General features: G+C 48.9%; 1 protein-coding gene across 4 annotated transcripts in view; it reads right to left on the bottom strand.

The window, feature by feature from the left end:
- Window positions 1-12,280, bottom strand: part of LOC122373236 — a 68,724-nt gene that overhangs the window by 22,810 nt on the left and 33,634 nt on the right. For all 4 annotated transcript variants that reach the window (XM_043351094.1, XM_043351092.1, XM_043351091.1 and 1 more), the window contains exon 4: window positions 6,270-6,425. In XM_043351094.1, coding sequence (XP_043207029.1) covers window positions 6,270-6,425 — 156 coding nt within the window. The remainder of the gene's footprint in view (window positions 1-6,269; window positions 6,426-12,280) is intronic.

The following is a 12,280-nucleotide window of genomic DNA, read 5'->3' as shown; positions in this document are numbered from 1 at the left end:
GTCAGCACGCGGTCTCTCTCCAGGACAGGGCGCCGTGTGACGCACCACCGGCCGCGCAGCTTTCTCTGCAGCCAGGATAGCCGACTTCCTGCGACTGCCTCTCTCAGAGAGGTCGTCCAGCGGGCTCCGAGCTACCAGCGGCGGATACAGCTCTCCACTCACGTGGAGGGACGTCATTAATAAACGACCACCATACGCCGCGTCGCTGCCAGCCCACAAAACCGGACACTCGGTTACCAAAACAATGGCGAGAGTGGCTGCCTCGAATACCGACAGGCTGAGCACTGCGCTGTCATCAGGACAGGGGGCCCCCGGAGAAGGGTTGAGGCGCGGCACGCAGAGGACCACAATCGCTTATCACTGGACGCTAATACCCCGCAAACAGAAGAGATCGCTTAGTGGCCAAATGAAGACCACATCCAGCTATCGAGAGGATCGGCTTCTCGCCGACGAAAAAGTTGCCACCGCAAAGCGACTTAACGACAGCGGCTGCAGCTTTGTGCAGTGAGACATACTGTCGAGAGTAGCGCACGTCAAAGAATTCAGGATATCTGCCGCGGCTTCGTCACCTCCACTGAGTTTGTGAATTAAGCGTTCGACCTTGTTTGTTTATTGGAGCTTTAAAGCGTTCAGCCTGCATAAGGATAGTCGCAAAGACCCCATCGAATTGTTGCCATTTGATTGCCTAAAGCATTCATCCTCATTCATTTAGCTATTGAAAACGCTGACATGCAGGCAACCAGCAATGACTAATTGACTCGGCAGTTGTAGGAGAGGCCCCTCAAATCAAGACGGAGACAAACAATGCTTGTATGCCCGTGGTCACTGGTCAAACGTTTCGTTTGGGTATCTTGGGTCAAACTAAGACCTAATGAGAAAATATAAAGAAGTTCAAGTCAATTGCGATGGAGGAGATAGCTTGTCAGCTCCCGATAGCATTACATCGAGGTCAACACGAGACAGCACCGCTCAGGACAGAGATAGCGCCAGCTGTGCTCGGTTGCCAATAGAGCAATGTGGCGCCAGGTGTACTCGGTGTTACTCCACACGAGTTCATTGTGGCGCTGTATTTACATAGGCAATCAGGTTGTATCACCTGTGTACTTGATGTGGCGACCTAGACAATCGGCTTGTCCTTTCAGCATGGGAAAATGCAGGATTGCTCTAGGAGTTACTGGACAAACATCCCAATAAACGTTAGTCGCGAAGTGGCCTTTCGAACTAAAATACAAATACTTGAAAATCGAGAGCCTGCCAATACTGTCAATACGATAATGAGATAGCAGCTTCCACATAACGCAGCAATGGAGTAATCAGCAGCGTGACAGCGATGGAGTCATCACCAGCGTGACGAGTCATCACTCATCTGACGTGTCAGGACCCGGGTGCAGCTTGGTTCCGGGGGTACCGGAGCGACCTTGCGGCACCCATGGTCGCCCGCATCAGGACATCGCTACCGACAGCTCTGTGACAGAGGGGACACTGATCCCTGCTGCACCGGAACGGCACAGCGGAAACCGAGCACGCGGCGAGCGTCGGCTCCCCGCGCCACCACAGGAAGTATCCATGGAAGTGCGGCGGTGCAACAGTGCAACAGAGTGCAACCCTGTCGCACATACCGGAAGGCAGGCCTTGACTGAGTGAGGTCTGAGCTTCCACCGGCCCTGTCGGTCGCTTTAAATAGAGCACCTGGTGCTGGCAGTGGTGTCAGTTCACACCGTGCCATCATCAGCTCACACCATGAGCTTACTGTCGGCAGTCCTGCTCTCAGCGTTAGCTGTTCTAGTTCCATCACCGTGTGCCGGCGACGGCGACTCGCTGAGTCTCGCTGCCGTGCCGTGTGGCGAGCGTCACGCTTCTCCCGGCCACCAAACCCGCATCAAGGGCGGTCAGGAGGCCTACCGCGGCCAGTTTCCGTGGTCAGTCTCCGTGCGCCACCAGGGCGCTCACCTCTGCATGGGAGCTCTCCTCTCCGAACGGTACGTTCTCACGGCGGCACACTGCTTCGGCGGCCGACCGGCCAGCCAGTTTTCGGTGCTCGTCGGAGGTCAAGACCTCACCTCCGATGCAGACGCCGAGCCGGGTCGACGCGTCGTCACCGTCGAGAGAAAAATCATCCACGAGGATTACGTGGAGGGTCGTTTTGATGACGACATCGCGCTGCTGAGACTTTCCGAGCCGGTGACCTGGGGCGATTTTGTTCAGCCGGTGTGTGTGCCGCCGGCCAGCGCTGATGCCAAACGGTACACGGGCGCGCGAGGCCTGCTGGCCGGCTGGGGGTACCTGGACGAGTGGCGTACCGGGGGAGAGCGCTCCGATACACTCCAGTGGACGGCGCTGCCGCTGCTCTCCCGGCAAACCTGCCAGCAGTGGTTCACCGATGCCGGCAAGGTGATCAAAGTTCGGCCGGGTAAGGTGTGCGCCGGGTTTCGGGAGGGAGGCACGGACAGCTGCCAGGCGGACAGCGGCGGGTCGCTGACAGTCGCAGACCAGGAAGGTGACCAAGAGCGAGCTGTCGTGGTCGGGGTCGTGTCGGCCGGCATCGGCTGCGGCCGGCCCGGCCTGCCCGGTATCTACACGGACGTCACACACTACCACAAGTGGATCGTCGATCACGTGGAGCCGTGAAACTCGAGAACCAACACCGGAGCGAGATAAACTCCAAGGGCAGTCGGCAGTGATTTGAGAAAAAAACACCGACTGGTCAAAGTGGCTAAGTGCAATGGAACAATCTCGAATCAAGCTCGAAAAGCTGCGGCTTAACATCGAGCTTACGAGAAATCCGCGTATATAGCAAGAGTATCTATATTATTCTGTACAACTTGCTGTACGGTGTATAAGTGCACCACACGATGACTTATCAGGTTTAGAGACCCAAACTGTCCGTCAGATGGGACTAGAAGCGAAAACTAACAGTAGACACGCAACTACTTACAAGGTAGTCTACGAACGAAGCCGTCGCCAGTAACTATGTACTTCTGAATGACTTTGTCATTTCAATTGACCATTATCGATCTCCATAATTGATGGAAGGCGCTTATTGCGGACAGGTGTCGATTTCTATCTGTAACACTACCCGTTTGCTACACGGCCCACATCATGCTGCAGTATTTATAGACTGATCGTTAAAATCAATGCGAGTGAAGCACAATACATAATACGGAATGATATTTATCTATCATTTCCCATTACAACTCCAGAATTGGCATCCCCATCAGTTTCGGGCTTACCTAACCACGTGGAAACCTAGAACTTCAAAAATATCTGACGCACTACAAACGGAGCGTGAGACAGCAATATCATCTAGAGAAGTTGTCTAATCGGGTCTCAGTCCAACATCTGTCAAATTAACCGGACTAGATCGGGACGCATCCAGCGAGGTAATGACATTGCTATGACGATACCGGACTATCCGTATATGACTGGGAACACCACTTGCACGGACGGCAGGAGCCCGAAATAGAACACATTAGAGCGGCGAGGACAGGCGAGCAATGCGCACGGCGAGTTAACAGGGTGCAATGTGATTCAGTGAGATGTGATACTAGCCATCTCGGGATAGAAGTGGACCACACGGCACGCTCTGCAAATGATGACTTTTGATAGATGCGATGCCCCCCCCCCTCCCCCCAAAAAACACCACTAAGGAATGCTACTAAACTGTGCGGGATGTTTCATGTTACCCTCAGCAATGCCTTATTAGGTACACAAGCCATCAAAATAAATAAATAAATAAATAAATAAATAAATAAACAAATAAATAAATAAATAAATAAATAAATAGGTAAATAAATAAATAAACAAATAAATAAAGTCACATCTAAATGAAAGAAAAACAAATAGGGTGTTGGGTTAAAACGGGTCTTGGATAAAGATGACCTACCATAACTCAGAAAAAAAAATAATTTCAGATCTTTTTAGATTCAGAGGAGCGTACTGTATCATTTCAAAAGAATGCAGAAAACGAGAATGACCATTCCTGCGTCAGCACTGTAGGTAGTCTGGTGGCGAGGGCACGCAGCCAGTTGCGACTACCGCCACCAGACACGCGCGGATCGACAGCCAAAGCGGATTCCGCATGTCCGGCTGGAGCAGATAACGATACTGGGACGCTGTCCGGTGATCGCAATCTGGCGTGGACATCGCCGTAACGTGGAATTACCGTCGGCAGAGTGAATTTCAGTGCCGCGCACCGGCCGGCCGGCGCCGCGTGCCGGGTGACGGGCCCGGACCGGGCTCTGAACGGAGTCCGATGGGCACGGCCGGACGACAGTGAATTCCACCGCCGCCGCCGGACGGGCCAGCCGCTCACAGATCCCAAACGAGCTATCAGAACGGAGCGGCTTATGCATAGGTCAGCTGATTAAGTACAGCATGAAACATGAAAAATGCTGCGATGATCCGCTCAAATACCGGCGTACACGACTGCTACCCCGCTGATGGGAGATATTTCTGATAACTTGCGACGGTGAGGATGTTCCGAACGAGTCCTTCTCCACTCCCAAAACAGGTTGGTACACGACAATGACTGTTCAGTTCTTCATTTGGCGTGTGTAATTAGAGAATACGGAGGTGAATTGGCGTGGGAAATATTGGCTTGGGAAAAAGCAGGGCTGTATGAGACATCGGTAATCTGCCAGCAATAAGCGGGACGGCCACGAGCCACGGCGGCACCGGTCCTAACACGGCCGACCTCACGTGCGGCGACAAATTGATTTTTTATAGCTTACCGCTGCAGCTTATACTACTGTAGTCTCGATATTACGCATATGGTGGTAGAAATTAGAAACCTTTAAGAGAAAACCCCAGAAGGTCACCAAAACGAGTGTCGTTTTATATAGACCTGGGTAAGCCCCAAGCTCTGCTAATAATTGTCATCCTTAATCGATATTCAACATTACGCCGATGGTAAGAATGGCTTTGGTATCTAAAAGAAACCATTACACTTTACACCCCGACCATAGACGTCTTGTACACCGTACATACAGAGGTCTATGGCCCAGCCAATAAATTTCAGACAGTGACGCCCGTGGTCGCCGATACGAGGCACAAAGAAAGGCCACAACATAACTCATACAAACGGTGTTAGTGAGAGTAACTATACAAGGAAAGGTACGTTTTGGGCGACGATCGCGGAGATCTTCTCGCGCAATACTGAAACAAAATTACAAATAAGTAGTTCTGCCCGTTAGCTAAAATAACTACAAACTAGATAAGGCCATTGTTTCTGAGGTTAGTGACTAGTTGACTGAAGCAACAGTGAAACTTAAAACCATACGAGTCTGCATTTCAAATGGTGATATTTCTGAAAAGACCATAAAGTCATAATTACCTATTGGTATCCCAAAAACCTGTTTCAGACTATCATGGCCCTCGGGATAAAAGCATCATTCAATAAGAAACTAAGTTATTTCGAATTCACATCCCTGAACACATTTGTTTCTTGGAGTAGCTAAAAATAACTACGTGTAATAAGAGCTCTGACAGATTATATAAGCAGTGACAGCCAGTATCGATTTCTGATTCCGCCGCACGTGGATCCCGCCGCACGCCACGCAAAATACTCGACTGCGGTTGAATGGCATATGAGACTCCGCTGATGCATTTCGGAACCCAAAGAGCATCTCCGCTATCTGCCTTTCTGCTGGCTGCATCTTTTCAAAAACGCCACCACGGTATCAGGGATTACACGATGGCCACAGCGTTCGTGCATTGCAGGCCGTCGTCATATGTGTGACGGCTATGATTCGTATTCGAGGGTAAAGGAGTTGCAATACCACGGCAAAACGTCTTGAATAGCTATATCGCACACAAGAGTGCGTCATTTTTCGCGGTGTTCCCCATTCTGCACTCCAAAATATGGACCGCTAAACGCGACACGATGCTGCTGAGCCGTTGATCAGATCCTCTCACCCTGGCTGTTCGCAATCCACCGATGGAGTCGAGCGGTTCAAGTGCGAATACTACAATACTGCAATGTGCAATACTACAACGCCACAATGCGTCCTAATTTCACCAGATACTATTTCATTCACCGCTATCCTCGATCCTCCATGCGCCTGTCTCCACCTCCCGTCCCCCTACTCGTCAGCCCATCCCTCGCCGCCTCCCTTGCGATCTTATAACTCACATGTCAGCATCATGAACAGGAAAGGAAATGGGCAAAGACCCCCCCGCGCCCAGCCCACCGATCTTACTTACATGTCAGCACCATGACCACGAAGAGCGCGAAGAGTCGCCCCCTCCCCCCAGCCCGCCGTCTCACTTACATGTCAGCACCATGACCAGGAAGAGGGCGAAGAAGTCGGGGTAGGCCGACAGGAAGTCGACGTCCATGCCGCAGCACTCGGTGAAGGCCTTCTGCATGGCCTGGTCAAAGATGGAGTCCACGTAGGTGCTGTAGCCTCTCGCCACGCTCGCAGTGCCTGGGACAGAAGGCAGAAATGGTTGGTAATGGTTGGTGTAGTGGTCATCAGTCATCACTTGTCAGCGATGGTATCCCATTGCCATTACTGACTGGAAGTGGCCATTTCTTGCCAGTAACTGCGAAAAGTGGTGATGTAAAGGTACTTCATAGTCAGAAATTGCCAGAATCGTCGTAAAATTAGATAGTAGCTAATACCTAATTAGTCATGTTCACTAATTGGCATCAACGGAAAAGCATAAGTGAATTAATGGTAAAGGCCGTAACTAAAATAACTCCGAAAGAAGTAATTAATATAACTTTGGTTATTTTCGGTCGGTTGACAAGTATGGTCAGGAATCATTAAAAATGTTTAGTAATTGCCAGTATTGGCCAGGTGTGGTCGCTAATAACTAGACAGTAGGTAGGTAAGGTGATTTTTGTCGGCAACGTGAAACGCGTAGTGCTCATTTATCCATGCACCCCTAAGTGAATATTGAAGTCATTTGCATATGACAACATCCCACAAGACTGCCATTTGTTTTCCGGAAGTATTGTGCATTGTCCAAGATAAGACTGTGATTTGATTTCCGGATGTATTGTGCACTGTCTGAAAAAGGTCTGACAGGCGACAACGAGACATCAGGCCAAGACGAGGAGAAAATATCAGGGATCATATGAAAACCGCAGCGGGATGCATATAACACAGACAATGGATAAGACTACCGGATGACCTCGGCTCTACCTTGTTGGTCAGTCCGGTTGGCAAGGATTCAAAGCTACTTTCCAAAGCTTCTTTGCATTGTTATCATGCAGATTAAGGCAAAAGAAAGTCAAAACAAACAGCAGAGTCATATTGGCGAATTATGGAACACACGTTGTTTACAGCTTACACGAGGTGATAAATCTCTAGAAGTATGACCTGTACCGTAAACGGGGGTGACTTTGCCTTGCGGGGTGACTTTGCCATGCTTCTCGAAAGATGCTTTAGGGAGAACTCCAATGATATTTTACGAAGAATGTAGTAATGTTTTATGCACAAATGAAAGACAATTGATGGGCCTTCCAATACAAACAACACTGGGAGGTAAGTTACCACTAAATAGGGTAGTGTGGGGTAATTTGAACATATTTTTACGTCTTCTCCGTTGTACCAAATTCCAGCTCAACCCTGGAGGAAGAAAAACTGCTTCAGTAGCGCAAGTGTCACTTGCTTTCACCATGCAAGCCTCATTTTTGGACGAGCCGAGCATACCTTGAATAGCATAGCCTCACTTCTCCACCAAGTCACGGTGTGTTCAAATGGCCTCACCGTGGGGTAATTTGAACATACTGCCTTTACCTGTCATAAAAACGATAGTCTCGCCAACGCCGATGTTGTTTGACCCATAAACAAATAGGCAGAACAATTCTAAACATACCTTCACTTGAAAAATCAACACAACAACAAAAATAACAGTTGCAGAGTATCAATATCTGCACGCTGCACACCGGTCAGTTGACAGAATTCGCCTGTCTTCAATAACAGAACGTCTATCATTTTTGTTCGATAAAACCTCTCCCAACCTTACTGCATCTGTTATAGTGGTGCCAATCGAAACCTGGACATTTGGAGCTCTGATTTTGTCCAATGTCCAATTCGGAATTGGTTGGACAAAGGTAGCAGACTGGACAACATTGGACGATGGCTTGCTACACTTCAGCGCTTTTTATAAAGTAATCGTGCATAGCATTGATTGGCGAATGGAAAGCTTGTTAAGCTCTCAATATAATGAACACTTTTCGGCTGGTAAAATTACATCATAAGCAATTCAAATGACATTTTTGAGTGTTGATTAATGCGCAATTTTCGGACATATTTGGACAAATGGCTGACTTTAACATTTTTGAACGGAAATCAACGAAAATGCCGGACACTATAGTCCGTTTTTCTTATCTTTAGACTTCACTCCAAGATGTGCAGATAACTTAGCACGTGACGTCACACAATTTGATAATAAAAATCAAGCGTCACGCTCATTGCCACTGGCTCTAAAAGCGAACACACCATATGTCTGCTGTGTATCAAGGAAATCTGAGACTTTTATATATCTTTTGAAATTTATATCCATTCGTATACAATAATATGCAATGCTCTCAAAACTTCGGCAAGGAAAACCGATCGGTGCACAAGCGAGACAAGTGGTTTATAATGTTTACCAATATTTTATTCGAAAGAAAGATGAATACCTCAAGCAAGGTGATGAGAGTGCAGCGGCTAGCATTAACGTAGCGAAGGAGACCAGCTCTGCTACTGGAGTGTCGATTGCCTCTGTTAATGCATTCAAGAGTGGAATAGAGACACATGGATGCCAGTCTCCAGCCCGCCAGCGCCCTAACAGGGGGCCACGCGAGTACTTCGACGAGTTTGACCAGTGCGCGTTCAGAAGAATGGTGCATGCCATGTACCTGGAAGGGAAAAAGGTCACTTTGGACACCATTAGAGCGGCAGTTCAGGACAAGTTCGAGCAGACTATCTCGCGCTCAACCATACGAAAGCAGCTGTTCCAAATAGGATTCAAGTTCCGACAAGTGAACAACCGAAAGCTGCTGGTTGAAAAACCTCAGGTGGTGGCAGCCCGGAACGCGTTCCTGAGACGCATTCGGAAGATTAGAAGCTCCGACCCAGAGCGCACTATAGTGTACTTGGACGAGACCTGGTATAACCAGTTTGATATGCGAACGGTCGCGTGGTTGGACAGTGACGACGTGGCCGGCCATAAGCCAGTGACAGGGAAGGGCAAGCGCCTAATCATAGTCGATGCTGGCTCGGACAGCGGCTTCACCCCAGGAGCATTCATGTGTATGAGGACGGACGGCAAGTCTGCCGACTATCACACGTCTATGAACGCGAGCTGTTTCGAGGACTGGTTTCGACTCCAACTTCTGCCGAACCTGCCAGCGAATAGCGTGATCATTATGGATAACGCCTCGTATCATTCAAGATGTGCTAACAAGGCACCTACAGCTAGCTGGAGGAAGGAAGCGATCCAAGAATGGCTGCGGGTACATGATGTCAATCCTGATCCGGACTTGCGGAAGGTCGAGCTTCTTGAGCTGGTTCGCCCTCTGAAACAGACACGCGAGTATGTGTTGGACAAGGTGGCACAGGAGGCCGGTCATGAAGTACTGAGGTTGCCCCCATATCATTGCGACCTCAATCCGATTGAAATGGTTTGGGCAAACATGAAGACGCACGTCCGCCAGTTCAACAACACTGGGCATCTGAATGACGTGGAAAGGCTGCTGCTGGATAGCCGAGACGCCGCGCCACCGGACTTGTGGCGAAACTGCTGCCGCCACGTGCGAGAACTGGAAGAGGTGTACTGGCGAGCAGATGGTATGATGGAGGACATCGAGCCAGTGATCGTGTCACTTCAGGATTCGAGCAGTGACGACAGTGACAGTGAAAGTGATTGAGGGCGCATGGGACCTACGATGGCTTCGGTGAACCAAACATACCCAATATACGAGTACGACTCCTGTGTTTCCTGTCTTTTGTAATTTGTATTACGAGTTACTGGTGGTAGATTTGTAGACACTAGCGGGTAATACGAGCAAAACATGTCATCACATTGAAATAGTATGTATATTTGTTAATTTCGATCAATGCTGCATTCATCGCTAAACACACGCTCATATAGCCAACTCGTGTTGGTAGCCTGCGCCGCTGAACACGCATGTCCTGCGGGTTGCCTACCTCCACAGGCATAATTCATCTCCGCCTCTCGTCACGCAGTCTAAAGCCCTTGTTACACTGCCGAATTTTGGTACACGAATGTGCACGAATATGCAAGTCATCCTATGTCGCGGACCGATTCGGCATCTTTCTTTCACGGTCTTGGCATTTCGCAGACCAATCGGTGTCCACCGCGCGACTTTACGGTTCGTCACGACCGCCACGAATATTTCATGAAAAATGAAAATTTCGTGGCCGTTCGCCGAACATATAAAAAACGAACATGATCGCCAAACAGTCGCCGAGTCGCCGCCGACATGTCGCTGCGTGCGCCGACTTGTTGCCAAGGTATCGCCGACTATTCGCAACATATTCGCCATTCATTCGCGATGTTCGCCGAATCATGGATCAGCTTCGACCCGCGCACGATTAGGGGGGCCCCCACCCGTTTTCTACAAATTGGGCTCTGTCGGCGAACTGTTCGCCTCTGTCGGTGAACTGTTCGCCGATTTCCTACACGACGTGATTCGGCGACAGGGTCGTGGCCAAAATTCGGCAGTGTAACACGGCCTTAACCCGTCCACATGATACTTCGTGAGGATTACAACGTCACAGTCAATACTATCGAAAACGCGTTCACTCGAATGTCTGCGATAGCGAACCACAAACCAAGTGCTTCACGACAGTCGCCAGAACTTGTTACGAGCCACACGCCGAGCTCCTTCAAGAATTTCCTTGCATTGGGTCCGCACTCGCAGTCGCACGCACCTGCGGTTTCAAAAAACTTCGGCTGGAACCAAGCCCTATAGGTCTTGAACTAAAGTCACTGATGATGACTTGTGTCCATTTGCAGAATAGTTCATTTCCAAGTGATATTCGCTTTTATAGGTACCCTTTAATTCATCGGATCGATAGTTCGGTTAGCATACCAAACTTTATCCAACTTAATTTTTGTAGCAGGTAGGTATAAGTACCTACCTATTTATGTAATACACATTTGTGAGACTACAAATCTGCACTTGCCGCACCCAAGAGCGCCACTCTCCAGGCTTCAAGGCAATATTTTCTGTTTCCGAAGGGCTTGATTTTTTCTAAGCCATGCTTTGTCTCGTGCATATCTTGCGAAACATCTTGGAGTGAAGTCTAAAGATAAGAAAAACGGACATAGACGGATATTAGGCGTAAATTTTATAAAACTGGTATCACTAATCTGCTACTGCTTTGGGTCGAAAATATTGGCAAAAAAAAAAAATTGGGAACGTTGTTTTTTTTCGGAGCTATCCCTGTCTTCACTGAAATTCTTCCACTATGTTCAAATTACCCCACGCTAAAAGTTATTTTGTCATATTTAAAAACAGGTTTCAAAAGCAAATTTCTTGTATTGAAGGCACTGATTAGGTCATTGTACAACAAAAGCCGTTGCGTAATAGGCGCTAGCAATGCAAGATTTTGCGCTGCAATGAAGTTGCAATGACGTGATTTTAGGCGTTTTTAATTGCGAAATTGATTTCTTACAGTGTGCGTCAACATCTTCACTCCCTGAAACTTAAAACCCCGTTCATATGATAGCCCTTTTAGTTACGATAATTTCTCTCATTGGTCTTATTGTCATGCCACTTATGGATTTTCCGTAATTTTCTGTTATTCACACTATGTTCAAATTGCCCCACATGTTCAAACCAGTATAACGCCTTTTGGGGCGACTAACGGAGCGAGCGAGAGGGTGGGCCTTGCACGTGCGCAATTGCGAGGGGGTACCTCCAACTGACTTGTGCATGGCACCCTACTAACCGGTCTCTAGCGATGTGCCAAATTTGGGCACAATCGGCCCAGCCGTTCTCGAGATCTGGAAGCGGCACTCTGCACGTGCGCACGTGCAAAATGGGTCCCAACTGACTTGTGCACGGCACCCTACTAACCGGTCCCTAACTGTGTACCAAATTTGAGGGTAATTGGTCGAGTCGTTCTCGAGATCTGGAAACGACCCCTGCACGTGCGCACGTGCAGCAGCGCCCCAACTCTGGCACATGGATATGCAGTGCCTAGTGGGTGCCTACCGACATGCCAACTTTCAGCGCAATCGGCCAAGTAGTTACTGAGATATTGCAACAATTACAAAACGGACATCTCTTCGTTTTGCACGTGGCACGTGCATAAGG

This window comes from Amphibalanus amphitrite, unplaced genomic scaffold, assembly GCF_019059575.1.
Source record: "Amphibalanus amphitrite isolate SeventyFive unplaced genomic scaffold, NRLGWU_Aamphi_draft 001464F_arrow, whole genome shotgun sequence".
NCBI classification, from domain to species: Eukaryota; Metazoa; Arthropoda; class Thecostraca; order Balanomorpha; family Balanidae; genus Amphibalanus; species Amphibalanus amphitrite.
The sequence above is the reverse complement of the archived record's forward strand: the minus strand, read 5'-3'. Positions and strand labels throughout refer to the sequence as shown.